Here is a 21,010-nt window from a genome sequence, read left to right on the forward strand (position 1 = left end):
GGATCATAAAGAATAAAGATGGGAACGTATTTATCTCACGAATTATGCAAAGACACCATGTAAGAAAGGTAACATGAGAACTAGAATCTTTTAAAACACAGAAATAGCCCATTTTCCCCAGATAGATATAGAGACTTCAAATGAAAGACATAGTAGAACCGGTGTAGAATTGAGTTCTAGAGTTAACACCCTATGGCAGCTAAAAAAGGTTCTGATCTGCTCTCAAAATATTTAGCATAGAGTTTTATATAGGAAAAGTGAAAAATAAAACTTTACTAGAGATGTATTTCACTGCCAGTGCTCTTTAGCATCCAGGCAAATAATGAACTAACACAGACTGAGAAGCTCATCAGAAAAGCATCTATCCACCCGGAGCATAACTGATTTCAAAGTGTACTAATTAGCTTATCAGTTTCCTGTTATGTGCTGTAAGACTCTAGTGGGAAGACACAAGAATTCCGGGTATGTTCTGTTGACAGTTTTCTGAATTTACGGTTTATGTTGCTTCAATAAGGGGCTTTTTTCTAGACTTACAGTAATGGATTTATGTAAATTGGTCAAATACATTAATTTCAACACATTTTTATGTTATTATACGTTGATCTTCAGATCACATGTGGCCAGTGCATTGACTCAGCTTTCCAGGTGCCCCATGCTGTGATCAGAGCTGGGACTGCATGAACTGGCACACACAAACTAGCTCACTCCTAACATCTATGAGGAAGCGCAGGAAGAGGCTTTAGACTTACTTAGCCAGCACTAAAGCCCAGTCGCTGAATCCTGACAGCTGCTGTTTTACAGAACATCAATGCTAAAGTCAGCTCATATTCATGGAATTGTACCGCAATCTCACCTCTCACCTGCAGGGCAGACACACCCTTTCTCCAGGCTCTGGATCAAGGTGTCATAATGGAACGAAAAAGCAGGATAGAAGCAGCTAATCCATCCAAGCAAATCCCCACCCAGCTCCTGGTTGTCAGGTTCTCCAGGACTATGGCTGTCACTAGTTGTCACTAATGGCAGCAGCACTTTAACATGTAGTGAGCCAGCTGAGTTATTAAAACTCTAAGATAATGTTTATTAAAATCCCCTAACATCACTTGTCAAAGGACTGTAAAGTGCCGTGGAAGCATTACTAGTTCTTCAGGGTTAAAGCAGAATCACCTCACACTTACAGATAGAAAAACTGACACCTGACAAGCCCAGTAACCCAGCCTTCCCCACCCCGCAGACTTCCACACTGGAAGCAAGAAGGAGTTAGCGAGTTCCCTGCAGTCCACTGAAGGTAAGTACTTCCAGACAGTAAAATGCCTGCGGGCCAGCCACAGACTCATCTGCTGAGCACAGCGGCCTGACGCAGCTCTCAGGAGCACCTGCAGCCACAGAATACGGTGTGACCCTCTGCAGCAAGGACCTACCGTACAATCCAGGAGAGGCAAGCTGAGCAGTACCTATGCCCACAGAGCGTCTGCAGGGCTTTCTTCAGAATGTTATTGCAGTTGCTGCACAGGTACTTCTGATCAGGCACATCTTCACAAATGTTAGTGGGATATCCGAAAGGAAATTCATTTTCATCAGGAGAAGAGCCAGGAACATCCTGCAGGCCTCTGGTTGTTTTCTCAGCCATCTGAGGTAAACTGTTGTCAGAGATAAGGAAAAAAGATCAGTGCTCAAAGAAGCAGACACACGGTCACTTTGATGTGAGAGAATATATCAGGCATCGAAGTCCACGAGCAGCCCCAAACCTGTGCAGTAATCCAGTGATCTGCTTAATTGAGTCTGCAGCTAACACGTGTGACTAAATGTCACAGTGGGGTTTGACTAGGTACCATCAGGAAATTACAGTACAGATCTAAAATTTCCCTTAAACACAACTTGGAAACGGACAATATATCAAAATGAAGGGCTGGGGATTTCTTTCCAGAGTTTTTTAGCCTGTAGAAAGATGAAGTAAATATTGCCATGTTTTTAGAGCTACAATCCCATCGGTCCACATCACACAGAATTATTTCCTGTAGAGTAAATCCCCAACCACCTTCAATTCCCAGCAGCCAAGATACATGATTACACTTCACAGATGCAGAAACTGAGCCACTGATGTGTTTACAGTGACTTTCATGAAGTCATAAAACTAGTGGCAAAATTAAAATCTCAAGTCCACAGAACGCTTAACGCTTGTGCTCTTACCAGATACACCTTGAGCCACACATGCCAAGCTGTCGTGTGTTCAGCATCGGTTTTGGTTAACAAGAGATGTTTAGCTGAAATATTTTTGGAAATGCAACCATAACTCATTCTGGTGTTTTCTCAGTCACTTGGAACGGTCAAGAAAGGTTTTCACCCGGGGACCTGGCGCAGTTTGAGCATAATGCCTTTATAAATCTATTTTCTTCCCATAACGGTACTGACACACAATAACCTATCTCGGTATTATCAGAAGTAACACTGACTAAGAAGTGTCTGAAAAAAAATGAAGCAAGACTGCCTAGGCCAGGCCAGGCACAGAAAGAGCAGTGCGACCGCCGTGCAGTGGATAGGGCATGTCCTGGATTTAAAAAGCTCTTCTTTGACCAAACAGCATTTTCCCTTGCCTGGCTTAGGCAATTCCCTTGGCCTCTTCAGGCGTTTGCTGAGGAGCTTAGCAACAAAGGCAGGGGCTGCCCAATCTGCCAAGAACCATAAATTAAACCTGGCAATGCTAAATGTGCCCCTGCAAGTCAACGAAGCGGTGTCAGAGGCCTAGTGGGTTGGTAGCCAGGGGAGGACGGGGCGGACGAGCAGCCATGGCCTCTGCAGAGCGCTGGCTGCGCCAGCAGAGCCCCTGGTTGCCGGGGGGCTGGAAGCCCACCCCCGCGGGTGTTTTATATCGGTAACGCCCGGTAAAACGGCAGCCCTAGGGCAGGGAGCGGGTCTGGCGGGCCCCGGCTCGCCTGGCACCCCCTCCATCCCCATCCCCGGCTCAGCAGGGCGGGGGCCGGCAGCTTCGTAGGCAGCGGCGAGGGCGGCCAGGATGCCCGGGGCAGCCTCGGGGGCCGCGCAAGGGCCCCCTCCCCGTGCCCCCCCGGTGCTCCCTGGGGCGCGCTGCGGGGACGAGGCCCCTGCGCCCGGGGGAGGCCGAGGGGCCGCGGCCGGTTTCCCCTCGGCGCGGCGGCGGGCGGGAAGCGCCCAGGCCGCGGGTGGCTGAGGCGGGGCCCGCTCGCCCGCTCTCCCTCCCGCCCGCCCGCTGCCCTTACCTGAGCCCGCCGGCCCCGCAGGCGGCCGAGGCCGCGCCGGGCCCCGCAGCGCGGAGCGGGCGGAGGGCGGCTGGGCCGGGCGGCGGGGCGGTGCCGGCCGCGCCGCTCTTACCGCGGTGGAGGCCGCCCGTGCCGCAGGCAGAGGAAACGCAGCCGGGCGGCTCGTCTGAAATTTCGGCGACTGCTGCCTCGCTGAGGCCGGGAGGAGCGGGAAACGCGAAACGCGCCGGTGGGGCCGGGGAGAAGCGGGTCTGCCCCGGGCTGCGGGAGCGCGGCCCGGCCCCGCAGGGCACGGCGGGGCTCTCCCAGCCTCCCGCCCCGGGGAAGGCTGACCGGCACCGACCCGCAGGGACAGGGATGGGGAATGGACTAAGGAAAGGCCCGAGGGAGCAAATTTCCCCAGGACAGCTGAAATGGAGAATCTGTTTGCGTAGCTAGTTCCTGAAACTGCAGTGATTATGGGTATCTGGCGCGGCGACCCGGCCCCGCAAATCGGGCAGAAGCTGCTGCCTACCCGGAGCACGATTACAGTGAAAAATGCCCTCGCCACACCTCTGTCTGCTCGGGGGAACCCTGCCGCCCCGAGGAAGGGAGCAGGAGACGTGGATTTCCTTCTGAACCTCGCTGGGAAACCTCCAGCCAACCTCACTGTGCCTCGCCCTCCAGCCGCTCTCAAATGCAGATAATATTTAAAACACCAGGCTAACACAAGGCAAGTTAAGTAATGTATGCAAATCCTTTTCAGATGCTCGCAGTGCAGTAAAGATTTCTACAAAGGAAAGTTTCACTATCAGAAAGTCCTCTTTTCCCCTGACAAAGTTGACTATGAAATCACATGCTGCAACCCTAATAGGGATTCGGTCAGAACAGAAAGTTGCAGATGCAAAACTGTGAGCTCTTCCTTGTGAAAGAAACTTGGGGAATACCACTGGGGGCGAGTCCTAGCTGAAAATTAAAAATAAAAAGCAGAGGGTGTTCTCGAAATGCTTCACTTGGCTTGTTACTCTGCTGCATTTATAGCAGTGTTCGCATCCAGGTACCTTATTCATCGGTGAGCATCTGCCCGAAGTCTGACACCTTCCTCTGTTGTGTGTGCACAGATAATAAATAGTTCCACATCTGGAACAGCTGCCCTGGGTGACTGCCCCCCCGACGTGATTACAGATACACTAGCAAACAGACTATAGCTATGCTGAAAAATAGATGGAAGGAGGGCAGCTTCTGGGGTCAAAACACAGCCCTTCTTCAAGGAAGTGAAGTATATGCTGTAGTGCTTTGTTGCATTGCTAAGAGAAATATTGGAATTAATTCCGGAACTATTTTCTCCTCACATTGTTATCAACAGCTGTGTTGATGTTTTCATGAAGAAGCAAAGAATATCCATAAACTCTGCTCACACAGTGGTTTGACTCAGCCCTTACGTTTGCCTGTATGATAGAACAACATTATTCTTTTTCATGCATTCCTGCTACACACATACCATGTTTATTGAATTCCACTAAACTTCTACCTTTTTGTCTCAAAAGGATAATGTCAAACAAAGCGAGAATAAACAAAATATTTTTCTAGCCTTCAAAAGGGCAGTTTAGTTTAAAACCAAATACACCTAAGGAAAAAAACCTCTAAAAAGATAGCCAGGTCCAAGGGTAGGATATATATTTATCCTTTATAGAGCCAATATACTGGAAGTCTATGTACACACAGGAAAAAATAATCTTGTAAGTATACAGTACTGTGAGGATATTGTACGTACCAAGCTTGGCACTGTGTGCAGAATAGAGGCTAAAGAAACCCATAATGTTACAAAAAAACAGGATGAAAAATGTTCATACAAAATAATCGAGATTGCAAATTTCAATCATCTTTGTGGTAAATTGAAAATAACAGGAAGTATTAAAGATACCCTCAGAATGCAGTAAGAATGTACCTGGTCTCTTGAAGGCAGAGAGCTGCTGGGTTTTCGCTACCCTTTCAGCTCTGCTGCCTGCACCAGAACACACTTCCCTCCCTCGCTGCGTGGCGATGGCTTTTCACAGCTGTACCCTAGTTCAGTCATGGGACTTGGAGACAAATAATGACCATCTTCTGGTGGCAAGGATTTTTAATAATAAAGGTCCCATTCTTGCAAGCAGTTTATCCAAAAAGCTTCCTGCGTTTATGTCCACCATTTCTTTAACTGTTTTATTCAAAAGTCACCTATGGGCTAAACACTATTTTCAGTTCCACCCTGTAGTCCCACAGGAATCAGGATGCAAGACTGTTTCCAAAAGGAGGCTTTGATCCTTCACTTTGTCAGAAAATCTTTTACTTTCCCTTCAATTAGACAGCCTTTTGACAAGTGGTATTTTGTTTCTGAAGGCTTTAACAGTTTAAAAATGATGATGCAAAGGGAATTGTTGTTATAGAGGGAATTAAACATAAGTCTGATGGAGCCAATTGCAGAGTCAGTTGAAGGTATCCATCTGGCTTACTGCCATACATCACTGGAGCATTGTTGGATAAACCACTAGCCTAGTAAATGCTTCCACCTTCCTCTGTACAGGAGGCAGTAACATTTGCTTCTTTTTGTGAAACACTTAGATCTCACCAGATGAAAAGCATCATGTGCAGTTCAGTAATGCTGTCACAGCACAAGAAAATGACTAATTTAGCAATGTGGGCATGCAATTACCTGATTGTAGACCTGCATGTGTAACCTTTTTTAAGAGCCAGGATGTTAATAAGATTTGGCGATGAAATTATGGAAGAGCAGAAGGATGTCAGTTTTATTAAAGTTATTTTTAAGGCTTCCAGTTTAAATGCCAACATCCACCTATGTGAGTGAGAAGACTTTCCTTACTAATACTTGCAGAATCATATGTAATGTCTCTTCATTTCCACTTCCTTCTCTCTACTTCTCTGTGCTGTAAACATATTTGTAGATGCTCTAAGTGCAGAGTCACCAGGGCCATGTATTAACTAAACATAGAAGTCTACGGGGAAAGTGTGATACAGTCTCAGGCCTGAAACATTTGCTTTCACTGTTTTATGATTAGGGTTGTAAAAACTCATGGCAAGTTAATCTGGCACAGGCAGTTTCTGCCGGGATGAGAGTTCATTTCTGAAAAAGTTTTAAAAATATTTCTGGATGTGGCTTTTTAAGCTTTTGGAATATAAAGAGGTGTTAGTTAATAATTTCAAAAAGATCAGTGTTACACCAATGGGTCAGTTTCTGTTTTGGGATGAAGGGGCACCTATATGCCTCCTTTCTGTGCTGTTAGCTTGCTCCTTTTCTTTTGCTTTGAGACTTCTTGAAAGTATTACACCTCTGTCTTAAAAGGTGCTGAATTACACAAAGAAACTAAAGATAAGTTTTTGGTACTTTCCAAACTAGAGATATTTCCTCTGGTAAATTTCCCCCATATGAGATCAGTTAACCGAAAACAGGATGTGGCTTAGAGAGAGATTAAAATTTGAAAGCTTAACTTTATTGTAGAGCCATTCCACCATGCTTAGCATTGCAGGGCACTGTGTTACTATTTAAGGTGAATGATCATTTTTATATCCAAGAAAAAAGCTCATAAGGGAATATATTTAATATGAGTATTATCTTTTAAAAATAATCCAAAGGTTTGAGATTTTTAATGAAACAGATTTCTTAGTACATTTAAAAATGGAATTTAGGCTCAGATGCTAAGTGCTTTAAAGACCACAGTCAAAGTGCAAACAGTATTTCCAGGGCTGAGAATCTCATTTCAGAGAGATGCTCGAGATAGGGATGTCTCATTCTATGAAAGTATAATTTTCAGTTAGTATAAATTATCTGGAAATGTGCACATGTTCTTGGAAACCCTGAAAAACTGGTAAAACATAGGAAGGAAAACTTGTTAGTGAAGGAAGATCCAGTCCCCATGAGATGCAGTACTTCTAGGAACTGGAGCTGAGTGCTCCAAGTCAAGATTCCTGCCTGTCCGTAGCTCTGATACTAAGTAGTTCTTTAACCTCTATGCTATTACTCCTTTTCTGACTTAAGCTACCCATGAAATAGGAGTACAGCAGAGTAGCTGTGAGATTTCATCAATTCATCTTCAAGATTAAAAAAAAAAAACCACGAAGGATCATGAAATCTGATAGATTGGTATCCTCAGCAAACTTGACAGCTTTGCCACAGTTCAATCTCTTGTCTACAATAAAATCTTTTAAAATGTTTTAGTTATATCTGCCTGTGCCTATTACCAGTTGTAGCTCTGCTTTGTTACGGTGATATCCTGAGGATCCAGCCCAACTCATATTACAGGAGATGGAAAGTTTCCCACTAACTTCCATAAGAGTTGGACTGAAATCCTCGAAGAGACATCAGGAATCAATTTTTTTTCTTCATCCCCACTCTGCCTCAAGATTTTTTCCAGATCATATTCTCTGTAACGTAGTATTATCCTCAGCTTCCTAGTAATTTTTTTTTCCCCCCAAATAATAGATGTTCTGGAGCACCTCTTCAGCATTTGTCAGAAAAAAAAGCACCTATAAAATGGATGCTATATACCATTTATCTTCTTTCAGTCACTCACTAAAGCAGTTTCCACAATACAAGCCAAGGAATCACCCTGAAGAGAAGAGACTAAAGCATTTCTCCCTGTCATAGTGGCCTTGATAGTTTCCTATAAGCAACACTACTTCAGAGTAAAACATCATTAAGAGATTACTGAGACTGCCTCTGATTTTAGGCAACCTAACTAGGCAGACCTTCTTTCCATTAAGAAGCTTCTTGGTTTACCTGCCTTGGTCACTGTGTCTCCGTATCAGGACAAACACAGGGTCCAGATGTGTGAAGCCGACATGGACCAGTTTATGGCAGTTTCACCAGATTAAGCTCTGCTTTCTGTCGCAGCCTGTCTACATTAAGGGCTTATGCTGGTTCTTGTGGTTATGCTTCTGTTTCTCTTAACGTACACAGAGCTTGATCTAAACTGGAAAATTCTTAGCTGCTTATTTCCATTCTTAGCTGCTTATTTCCATTCTTAATGCTTTGGAGAGAACTCTGGGAACGGGAGCTGTGCCCACTGGGAAGCCTGCCAAAACACTCTTCCAAAGCTCTGGATGTAACATGAAAAAACAAGTCCAGATTCAACATCTTTTGACTATAAAACAGCTGGCAAAATATGGATATTCCATCGATAGCTCAGGTCACTTGTATAGGTTTCTATAGCATACTGTACAATTATCAGAAAACTCAGTATATTTGAGTAGGACTAATTAGTGGAAACAGAAAAAGGAAACAACAGGTTTCTTTAATAATGTCTTCATTAATTCTCATTAATGCAAGAACTGAGAGGAGAGCAAAGGCTATGGTAAATCTTCACTAACCCTTTCAGAAGCTACTCATTTTGCTAATAAGAGCAAAAAAGAAGAGATGTTTAGAAGATGTTCTTTTATATGTGATGAAAGCAGAAAGAGACTGACTATGCACTAACTTGCTAATTTGCATCTCTCTTCCACTGAGACCATAATTCAGTTTGCTATTGTAGAGTACTAATGGCATTTGGCTTATCTTTCCAATATTATTTTTCAGCATGGTTCATAAATCTGAATAATTTCCACACCACCACTGACAATGTCTACTTGTACCTGTATTTCATGGACAACAAACCCAAGGAACACAGAAGTTCCATGTGTTATCTAAGGTTTCACAGGAGGAAAATGGTATTGTAAAGAAAACCAAAGCACCCCTCAAAACACTGCTACAGAAAGAAAACTCCTGAGTGTTCACATACCAAGATGTTTTTAAGGAGGAGTCTGAAGGAGAAAGGAAAATATATTTTAAACACAGGAGAAGCCCAGATGAAAAAGTAAAGTTGGAAATGGGAGAAAGACAGCAAGAGAAAGACAGGTCTACATTCTGAACAGCGGCAAGCAGACTTAGTGTTTAAATTCCCAAAGAGAAAGAGTCCTCTCATGAGGCCAAGTATCTTGGCAGCTTTGCCAGTGATGGGACTCCAAAAGCACATCATCACATACAAGTTCCCAGCAGTGGTCTTGGAATTCAGCCAAGAAAACAAACCTTGTAGCTCCACGTCGAACATCTGCATCACAAATTGGATGTCGAAACCCCAAAGCAAGTGAACGGGGCACAAAGTGCTTAGGAAATGAATGTTCCCATCTGTTCAGGTTCCGTAACAATGGGTCATCCTGGAAGAAATCAAAATACAGATTGGCATTGCAGTGCAACAGTTCAGAACTGTGGCAAGTTTTCACAAGCTTGTGGCAAGTTTTCACAAGCTAAGGTTGTATTTTCTTTGTGGCAAGATCTGCAGAGGAAGGAAATTCAGCATTTTTAATCTGGTTATCTAAATCACATCTAATGCTTTTTCTTATCACAAATATTTCGCTTCAAAGCCCAGGGACTGCCAGGCAGGGCCCTGGGAAGCATTTCTGGGCCCTCTGCCAGGTCTCACCCCAGGGCTGTTCAGAACTGGGCATGGAGATGGGCAGGGCCACCGCGGACATGGGGCCAGTGGACACGGACAGGGGATACACAGGAGCATGGCTTTCTAAGAATTTGCTTTGAACTCATGTGGGTTTAGATGTGTTCCCCCAATTGCTGGTATAAATCCATGGAATCCTGTTAAATTATGTCACAGATTAATCCGACCCCTCATGTTTCCATGGGAGGTTTTTGATCCTAGCTTGTTTTTGAGATTCCTGACCAAAACAGCAGTTTAGCTGATCCTGCCAGGCTTCTTCAGCGTCATATGGAAACTGTGAAATGGTGCAGTTATTTAGCTTTGATAGGAAGCCACAAATGACACCAGGGACATAAAGAAGATTCCCCTGTCAGCCTGGGTTGAGTAATTGTGCATAACCACAAGCTGGGCAGGTTTCATGGAGTTTGAAGCTTTAGCATGAAAATACATCTCTGACTATGTCTAGGTATTTGGTGCAGAAAAAAAAAAAAAAGTGCTGCCTTTTTATTCACTATGTACAAAGAGATTCATCCCAGAATTGAAATCTCTGCCACAAATACATCTCCAGACTTCTCCTGTCAGTAGGAGTACAGGCCTTTACAAGAGTCCTTGCACCCTGTTCTAAATTTCACCAAAGTAATGCTTTTTATTGGCTGCTTGAAAGCTCTTGTCTGACAGCAAATGCTGAACTCTGGGGATTAATGCTGTTCTCCCAAACCTATTGTTGAACATGGCATAAAGGATGTGCGGGGAAAGTTTAGTGAAAATAGGGAGCAAACCAGACCTCCTGACTTCCAGTTCCGTATCTCTGGACCACCCTCCCTTGCACCAAAAGCAATGGCAAACATTACTTAAAAGAAGTATTCAATACAGACTATTTTAACATATCCCAACTAACCGGGGCTAGAAACAAAACACCTTTTATTATTGCATAGACTGGTGACTTGAAATTTTTGGAATTACACTAGTGGTGGAAACTAATACCTATCTCTACCTAGCTGTCAGAGCCTGGGGATGAATATTCTGTAGGACCTTACAGCAGTAGGCTTTTATGGAAAACTTTATGATTTGGGCAGTGAAAATGACATTTTTATGGCATATTGCTTTTTATAAATAATGAAGGAAAACAAGCTGATCAGACTCTGGCAGAGACAGACAATGCAGCCACAAAGTAAGTGCAAGTCTTCAGTTACAGCTGCAGTTTATGCCCAACCTGTCACCACCACTAGTGTTTACGTCTATATATTGTAAATCACCTTTCAGCAGGTATAAACTGGCACAGGGGAATGTGAATCATCTTGTGTGTGAATGTGCGAGATGTTTATAAAATAATTTCCTCTTTGGAAGGAAATTTTCGCATTTACTTTTTATGATTCAGTTAAAGAAATACTGTATCTACAGATCTAGATATCAAGTATAAAAAGTTTAGCTCCTCCAAAGTAACTGCAACAACAGTGATTTGCATTAGCTGAGGATGTGCTCCACGGCCTCACAGTATAAATTGCAGAGAACATAAAATAGGCAGTGGAAAGAATGCACTGTTGAGGTTACTCTTGTGCAGCCAAATTAGACAATGCAAGTCCACGACAGGGCTCCCTGAAACCAGCTTGCAGTGTACTAAACCCAGACTCTGAACCTCTCTGTTGCTTTTGGAGTACTTTTAACTGGCGCCAGTCATTAAGAGAAAATTGATTTTCCATTGTAAACCCCAATTTTTGTGGTTTAATATCTCAGCTGATTCAAAGTGCATCAAATATAACTTTTTGTTTGCTTTACTCTACAAGCAATTGCCATTTTAGTTGTCAAGTAGCAAATAAATAATCTGAACCACAGCACCTTAGGAATAATCTGCATTTTGTGACTTCTAGCTATGAATATGGGTAAATATAACTATTTTATAAATAACTACCTGTGTGTAACAAATATTTCTTGGGATAGAAAAGAAAGGGTTGAATATAGCAATCTTTAGTCAAGATTTCTCTGCTATTGTTTTCTAAAGTTGAGTGTTCTTTTTATGACTCTTTATGTTGTGGCGTTTAATTCAGTTTAGTATTTTCCAGGAAATCAGTTGTTGTTTTAACATGTATCCAAATTCCAAGTTCATTCAGAACGTGAAAAGCAAAATTTAACACGAGGAATGGAATTTTGTAATGACCCAGCAATTGGCAAAACCAATTTTAGTTCCCAGGAGAATGAAAGAGCCAAACACAGATATTTCTCCTAATTAGAGGTGAAAACATTATTAAATATCTTAAAAATTGAAAGCATATGTAACTCCTATAAGGTGGTTTTTTACTGGAAAATAACTGATGGCCATGCCAAATTTCAGTGTGTTCTGATGTAAGAATTCAGCAGGAGATTAAGAACACATTTTGCTAGGAGACATGCATAAACATTAACATTTACATAGACTGAAAATAAGCCTCTGTAGGTAGGGTCAAATGAGACAACTCATGATGGATGAACACCAAATTGGCAGCTCTCAGAGAGTGATTTTAAAAAAATTACAAAATATTCACTCAAAAGAAAAAATGGATTTCCTTAGTATGTTTTCACTCATCTTTTCCACACCCCTACTATAACTGATTCTGCTGACCCCTGCCAGTAGATTCCACAACTCTTTGTGGAAATGGGACTCTGAGATTATTTATGAAAAAAGATTTTGAACTTGAAAGAAATCTTACTAAGGATTCAATTCTAGGATTTCGTTTTGCTCTACCCAGTGCAGGATCCCACCTGCTGACTCAGAAGTGAGGCTGTGCCTGTATTGAACATTTGCATTGCTAGACAAAGATAGAAAATAATTACAGTGTGATATTCTGGCTTTACATTGCCCAAATACACTGAACAAACAATTCATTGTGATTAATTGAATATTTTTCCTCTTCCAGATGATTTCAGATTCTGAGTGTACCATCATAACAAAATAAAAATTATGTGGTAACTTGGACTTGCATCCTACTAGCTCATGTAAGCAATTTTTCACCTAGTATTTAATATGATATATTTTCAGGTCAGCCAAGAAAGAATTAAGGCAGTTACTTAAAGGTATTGAGGTAGTAAAAGCTACAGGGATTTAATATTCCTGTTTTACAATTGTAGGGTATTCCTAATTCAAAACCATTTTTGACAGAGCACTCATCTGGCTAAGGCTACTTAGAGCTTGTGGCATACCCTGAAAGATTAGATACACAAAATCATTTCTGCACTGCTAGTAGAACAATGGCCAGAGAATGGCACCACTTGGCTCTCTTCCTAAATTAGTCACAGTAGTTAGACGCAGCCCAGCAGCTTTCATGACCAGACCAAAAGAGTGCGAGTTTCATGTGTCACTCTGCATAATAGGGTGGAATTTGGTCTATTCAAGTCACTTACTAGCTTGGATCAATTAGATTAATTTCTGGTTGCAATGAAGTGAAGACAGAAATCAGTTCATTTTGTGAGACTTAGCTATCTAAAAATCAGTAAAATACAAAAGGAAACTTATAGAAAGATCTATATTTTTTAAAAGACCTAAAAGGCTTACGTAGTATTAACCCTTAGAATTGTTGTTATCTCAGGAATTCAACCAATTCAGGTCTTACATATCTGCCAACAGTATTCAGGGAGAATCACATTAGAATGGCATCTAGTGAATTTTCTTATTCAAAGGCTAATCTGGGAAATATATTAAAAAGGAATAAAAGTATAATGACCAAACTCATTTAACTGACTTTAGTGGGTCCTGCTTTCTGAGATTATCTGTGCGTATCATTAGGAGCAACTCTGAAGTTCACTTTGGAGGCTAGGTTGACTATGATGTGCTATTATCTCAACAAATGGCAATAAAAATCCTGCTTATTACATGGCCCCTGGCATCTTGCCAGAACTGACAGCCGAGGCCAGTCATCTCTATTCTAGGAGATGAGAGAATAAATTTGGACTAAAGTACACAGCTTTCTGGGCAAGTGCATTAATATGTAGGCAGACCAGTAATCCCGCATACAGAGGCTGGCTGGCCTTTGGGGAGACTACAAAAGTGTAGCACTCAAATGCATGTTTTTCTGGAACCACTAAAGCTGTTAGCCGGTGATTCAAAGCCTGGAACACTGGGAGACTTGCACACCATGTATATAAACAGCCAAGGAATAGAAAAACACTGTGTACAATTCAGATATAAAAGAACCTCTCTGATGTCCAGAATCCCCAGTAAGCATGGAAGTACAGAATGTGTTTTGAAACCATTTCCATTTCATAATACAGATGAGTCATCTAAGCAGTGATGATTCCAAGAACTTCCATTTTTGCTGAGATTAATCCTGTGAGTAGCTTAGTACCTCAGAACTCTCCAACTACAAGTCACTAAGGTTAGCATGGCAGTAGATTCTAAAATCAATCCCATGTCATTTCCATCTTCTTTTGTCTTACTAACTAGATCCAATGGAAATCCGCTAATATAATTTGCATGTGTGAAACAGATGAAGACATAGATATACCTTTCCCCCACATGGTTTTCATATGAAAATCATGCCATGCCACATGAGGAAGGTAAATCTTCCTACACAGGTGTATATACACATCTCTATACCACACCTGGCTAGATATCTATAAAAATATACACATATAAAATACATATATTTAAAATATTTTACTGATATCAGTGACATTGGATAGATAACTCTAGATAGACATAGACACACAACAAATATGATTAAAGACATTTTTGAAACTAATGACTGTCAATTTGATACTTAAGTGCAGCATTTTTATATGAAATTTTAAAATTAGATGCCTAGGTCTTCAGGAGCAATACAGCCTTTTTGTAGTCCATCTCACTGAAAATCACAAGTGACCTGTGAAAATAAGACATGCTTCTTGTCATTTAAAGTTTTTAGTGTGATCTTCTGTCCAAAAATTGCCCTTCTGAATAAGGTAACAGGACCCAAGGTTTGTTTTGCACAACCCATGAAGATCGTATCTGTCTTTGTCATTTCATCTGTTTTAAGACTGCTTGATAAAGTCAACATTCTTCCAGATGGCTTTGTTTTGCCATTAGCAGTTAATAGGAAAATCTATTTTGGTGCCTGATCTTAAAATATTACTCGACACTCATTTGAGCCTCTTTGACACGGAGAGGAAACAGCAGAACATGTTTGTTTTGCTTATGTAGCCATCTTCTTTGTTGTATTCTCTTTCTTTTCTTTCTGGAGTTATTGTGGTCTGATAAACTCACACTGAATGCCAGGATACTTCAGTCAGTGTCCCAGTTCTGCAACGGGCCTTGTCTGTAGCCTTGAGAAACTCGTGTGACTGCTCTTGGTAATACAGTTTCCTCATCTATAATTCACTGCTTTGAGTCCCTAAAATGAATCCACTGCAAGTTCTTTTTTGGTATTTTTTTTGTTCTAGTTTTGTATTTCTAAGTACTATATGCATGACAGTACTGACAATTCTGTTTTAGTCTTTGTAAAGCCCTTTGAGATTTACCAGACATTTGAACATTGGAATATTTTAAGCTTTTTTTCAGGTCAAATGTTGCTTATGCAAAACAAAATAATCCAACCCTCCTGTGTAGAAGATGGAGAGATAAAACACTGTCCCTTTATGCAGTGTTATACTGTGTACCAGTTTGATATTCAGGGTGCTCTAGAGTAGTCAGCTGGAGAAGGCAAGGAAAATCCTTGAACCCTTAAAGCTGCAACAGAAACCATCAACAGCCTTGTGGGATGATTTAGTCCCACCGGTTTTAGGAAATTTTCCCACACAATGCAGAATTGGCCCTGCTAGACATACAGGGATTAAGGTTAAGGCTTATAACAGAGTTATTTCCCTGGAAATTAATTACTTATAACCCATACATATTAAATATTATTTCTTACATTGTCCTTCTAGATGTTAGCTATGACTTACCTTATACGGATCTGATTGACCCGAATGAAGAAAATTCTTGTTCATACCCTTGGCTATAATTCTTTCAATCTCCTTGCTCTTGGTTGCATCTGGTTTTATCTAGCACACAGTGTGAATACAAAATTGGTAAAGATTGATACAAAATCTTGTAAATACTAGTAACCACAAGCCAGAGCAAATGTATATTAATGATATAGGCAGAATTTAAATTGAAGTTCTTAAAGGCTATCTTAGCTACTCCATGCAGTAAGAACGGGAATTATTTTAACTAAGTGATATCTTAGTAGTGTGACCCATGGCTATGACATCTGAATATAATTTGATCTTCTTCACACAATGACACTGTGCTATAAAGAAATCTTCAGGTTCCACCTTAGCAGGGATAATTGAGTCAATATCGCTGCGTTTATAATCAGCTGCAAAAAACAGGAGGTATTGAGAAGATGTATCACTCTTAAGAGATAATTAGGTCTCATAGTATACCCTCACAACAATACCATACAGTTCAGAAGTAGAAGTGTTTACAGGTGGACTGCCCAGACAACCTCACTAAGCATTTAAGTCTACTTCTCTCTGCAATTTGAGTTTCTATCCAGTTATTACTGGATACAGTGTTATCTTCTTATGATGCTTAAAAAAGCTTGGAGGATTAAAAAAAAAATACTTACAGAGCCAAAATTTAAAATTGCATCATCTGTGACTATCTTCTTTCCACATATTAAACACTCTGGATCAAGGATATTCCTAAGAGAGATGGAAAACAGTAATTTTAAAGTTCTTGGACATGCTGCTTTTGGGCAACTATTCAATAAAAATAAAAATACGTGCAACTGTACTTTGTATCAAACTCTCTTCTTAGTTCTACTGGGAACCAAGCTGATTTGTGCCAGGAGCTGTGAGAAGGAAATTTGGCCCTTCATCTGCCACTTTCCTGGAGGCAAAACAAGCTTTTTAACTGTCAAATCCAGTCATCAAATGCCAAAGTAACATTTGTTGTAAATCTACCTAAGTTACAGTAGACATTGATTCAGTCTACTGTGTCTTAAAATACAAATAATGAATGGCACGCATATTATTTAGGAACTTTAAACAAGAAAGCAGAGCATAAAAATAGCATCAGTTAGTGTCAGGAATGGAAATGCAGGAATTCAAAAAGAGCACAAAAGAAAAACCTATGGAATAAAACAGTTTCTTTCACAGAGAGCATATGAAGTGACTGCATATATTTACAAAGCTGTACAAACATAATTTTATACCAGGAGGCAAAGATTATCCATACTAGCAGAAGAGCAAGACTCTCTTCACGCCTGTTTAACCTCCAGCTTCTCCACCAGGACTGAGCATAAGGTGGCCACTACAACGCAGAATAGCCACTAGCCACAAGGTTAGAGCCCTTCAACAATGCAAGCTTTACAAATACTGCGTAAACATCCCAGCAAGGCACAGCACAGCTTTGACTGCAGTGGCTAATGAGTACTGAAAATATTTAATATCATCGTTTTGTATGACAGAAGTACCTTAATAACCAGATGACACAGGACATACAGTAACTGTGCCCACAAGTTATCTGTGCTGGATTCTGCAGAAACATTTTGCACAGAGGACAAATGTATATGGAAGAAGCATTATTTGTGTACTTTTCCATAGGTTCTTCAGAAGCACGCGAGCTACTCATGGCTTATGCACTGATGGTTGACACCAGATCTTCCATACACAGAGGTGCTGTGCTATGTTCTCTGCTGAAGAGAAACTGAAAACTTTAGTCACTGGATTTTGCTGTTACACTTGTTGTTAAACTGCAGATGTTAAGATAATCCTGAAGAAAAAAGAAAAAAAGAAGAAAAAGATTTAGCGTTGGGCATATGCTAAAATGAACTGCCAGTCAATCAACATGCACTAACAGCATACCTAAATACAGATCAGAAATTTAAGGACTGCAGTAAGAATTTATTTAACCAAACCAATGAGAAGGCTGGAAAACTAACGACTCGTTCATTCCCAAACCAGACAAATTTGAGTTGTGAAGACACGAATCACATTAAGATGAAAAAAGCAATAATTGGTATTCTCTAATAGGCATCATTCCATATGTTGCCCTAAAAATAGAGCCTCAGGGGAGCTGCCTCAGAAATCTTGTTCTGGTAAATCCTCCTCCAGTGCTACAGGCTTACAGGAGTAGAGATTTCAAGACAGAAGAGACAGGCTGAAGAGTGAAAAGACAGCATTGCAAACCAAAGACTAATATGGTTAGCTCTTACAAATTTAGAAACTGGTTGCCCTTCTATGGTTCTAGATGTTGTTTTATTGTTTTTCATTTCCCTAATTTCTGTTCCCCATATCTATTTCATACAGGTTTTATTAGGTTACATGTTGTTTCTCTGGGCTGCTACTGCACATATTTTGCTACCAACACATGTTAGCATTGCAAGATTTCTCCATGCAAAGGAATTACATTAAGTATCCCTACTTGTGCTTCTAGATCAATGTCTTTTACTGCCAGACTAACGATTTTGAGAAACTCACAATGTCATTATCAGCACCACATACACAGTGATAAGCTTTTGAAGTGAGCTGACCATATAAAGTTAAACCACCGAGCAACCTAGTCTGCTGAAATATCGAGTGGCTTTGCTAAAAATCACAAACTCCAGGAAATTCTAAAATGAAAACATCTTCTGCTTCATAGAACACGTTTTAACATGTACCTTAAGTGTCACTCACTACCTGCCACCATGTATGTGATGCACTTGCCAGAAAATGCCCAGGTTAACTGAAGAAAAGGAGGGCTTTGTTAGGCTGAATTTCCTTATTTCTGTGGTTTTAAGCTGCTTTTAGACTACATTATCACTGTAAAAGGCAGGAAGCAGCACTGAATTACATTTCCCATTCTGAGTTCTCAAATACCACATTTCTCCATGGACAGAAATGGGGTAATTGTGCGATTCTTAAAATGAGTACTGCACCCTGACCTGGTAGATTCACTGCCTGCAGCCTCGCTTATGCTCAGAACTCTCAGACTGATCAGAAAAGACTTTGCATCCTCTGCCCATATTTTATCACACTATGATACGTGGTAAATCTGAAATTTGTCCAAGAATCTCAGAGATTGTGGGGTGGTTACTGTCTTGCAGGAGAATTTCTTTGACAAAAAATTGGGGTATATGAAAAAAAAATTGCCAGCAGACATGACATTAATATTATGGCACTACACAGGAAAATACGTATTTTTTCCATGCCCTAAAAAAATGAGTGCAGCATTTTCAGTAGCTAACCTTTTGAAAAATGTCTTTTTAAAGCTTTTTGGGTTAGGGGGGGGCGGGGAGTAAAGTACTAATATTTATAGGACCTATATGAAAATGGTGTCCTTGTGCTCCCTCTGCTGTTTCTGTCACAGCGGAAAACTGGAAGTGTTTCAACAGCTGTGTATATTCCTTCATATGCAGTAAGAAATACTCATGCCTAAATAAAAAGGGGAGTCGTTTCTCCTGGCAAAAGAATTTTCAGAAATAAAGAAGCATGGTGTAAAAATTAAGAATAAAAAGCATTATCTATCTGGAAAGCAGGCTTTTACGCATGCTACAATACCACTGACATACCTGGGCTTTCTTTAAATTAACATAAAAGTCTGATCCATTAAGAATATTAACAAAACACAATTCCACATTGAGTTCTGACTATTATCATCATTTAAGTTATACTCTTATTTTTTACTATCACAATTGTTCAAACAACTTTTATGAAGACTGCAGGGTTAATATCCAAATAGGGTCTTTCTAAAATACAAGCAGTGAGAAACATACTAATAGTTTTAAAAGTCTATTTTCTCTACACAGATGGATGACATACCAACACTATCAGAAGAAACACCAAATGCAAGACTATCAAAGGTATTTAAAATTGGTTGAAATCTCATATAACAAATAAAAATTAATGTCTGGAAAGAGGACTTACCAAACTGGTTATCGACTGAAATTCTTAGCACATCAGCAGCAAGGGGAAACTCTAGATTTAATCTCTCTCAAAGTGGGATTCCCCTGTATCACATGCTTGTTTTTTTCATTGCAGTAGCATGACTATTTTCTTTTTAATACTTGGTTTAACCCTGCCTTCTTTTAACCTTAGAGTAACAAAATTTACATTAGTGTAAGGGTTTTTTCACATACTAAGAGACTGAATCAGGTGCAAGAGTGTATAATTTCTACTTTTGAAATCTAAAAATCAAGAAAAAATTAAATTTTCTTGATAATGCTTTTGCAGAGAAATACATCACAGGCAGTTCCACCTTGTGAACATGGAAATTACAGAATAGTTATTGTATTCTGAATATTGGTATTAATTAAAAAATACCTCTTATGCATTTTTTTATCATAACAGGCCTGATTTGAAGATGACATATAAGCAAAACAATGAGCACTTTTGTATCTAACATAAGCAAGGAAGACAAGGTAGCAGAGTGCCCAACTTGTTTTAATAAAAGTAACAAACTTTGCAAAAAAACTCTTAAGTAAACCAACACACCCCTTAAGATCTTCCTAAGTTTGAGATGAGTGGAAAGTTGTATTTTGCAATTTATCATTATTTGTAAAATATCACAGTTTTTATGAAAAATAGCTTTGCTTTTGCAGCATACCTGTGCAGCACTTCAGAAAAATGCTTTTTGTCTCAACAAACTGTCAAGGTATGTCCAAATGATACTGTTGGCTCTTCTCAAAAAAAATTACTTAGAAAACACCATGAATCCTCTGAATATTCTACTGCCAATTCACAAATAATAACTGCCTGTGCAGATTCAAAAACTTGTAATGGAAGGTCTCTCCTTCATACACAAATAAGATTTTAAAAAGCGTCTTACTGAATGTTTTACTCATCTGGAGAACTTTCCATCCCAAAATGCTTTGCAAATGAGAGTATCTTCAACACATATGAGCATCACTTCATAACTGAAATGTCACCACGTATAGTTAAGGTCTTCCTGACTCCTTTTTAACATCACAAAACCAGTTTATTTATTTATAAAAAGTAGTGAGTTAAGTTGCCCATAACCATTTCAACCTATAGAATATGAACCGTAAGTTTCCAAGATGTTTCACTTCCATTGCAAGGGCTGGGGGTTGTTTCAGACACATCGCAGTGTTTCAGTTAGAGTAAATGTTTGCATTTCAGATGTGGACTGGAAGAAACTAATTTTTGAAAACTTAGTAAATCTTCAGGTCTGTTTGATTTTAAAATCTATTACTCCAACTGCGTGTTGAATTAAAAATGTCACTTCAATATGTTAAGATAAATTCCTGGATACTAGCTTGGGTAAAAAGAGCAAGATTTTGTCATCTGCAGGTCTAAGGGAACTAAAAAAAAAAAAGCACAGTGGGGTCAGGAGCACCTGGCTTCAGTACAGCTCTTGGCATAATCTAAAATAGCTTTAGGAGTTGTCTTCCATCGTTCTTACAC

The 21,010-nt window shown here is 40.3% G+C and overlaps 1 protein-coding gene across 4 annotated transcripts in view; it reads right to left on the bottom strand.

Annotated features, from left to right (window-relative positions):
- The window catches only part of TRAF1 (TNF receptor associated factor 1), a 32,340-nt gene extending 16,065 nt beyond the window's left edge, over positions 1-16,275 (bottom strand). Inside the window, exons 1-4 of one of the 4 annotated variants that reach the window (XM_074846150.1) lie at positions 16,231-16,275; positions 15,563-15,661; positions 9,271-9,398; positions 1,419-1,637 (exon numbers count right to left, since the gene is read on the bottom strand). In XM_074846150.1, the coding sequence (XP_074702251.1) occupies positions 1,419-1,637; positions 9,271-9,398; positions 15,563-15,607 (392 nt within the window). In that variant the 5' untranslated portion in view covers positions 15,608-15,661; positions 16,231-16,275. Of the gene's footprint in view, positions 1-1,418; positions 1,638-2,187; positions 2,224-3,233; positions 3,338-9,270; positions 9,399-15,562; positions 15,662-16,230 lie in introns of those variants that run through there. The other 3 variants (XM_074846147.1, XM_074846149.1, XM_074846148.1) reach the window with 3 other exon arrangements.
- Positions 16,276-21,010: the final 4,735 nt, after the last annotated feature.

This window comes from Strix aluco, chromosome 20 (genome assembly GCF_031877795.1).
Source record: "Strix aluco isolate bStrAlu1 chromosome 20, bStrAlu1.hap1, whole genome shotgun sequence".
NCBI classification, from domain to species: Eukaryota; Metazoa; Chordata; class Aves; order Strigiformes; family Strigidae; genus Strix; species Strix aluco.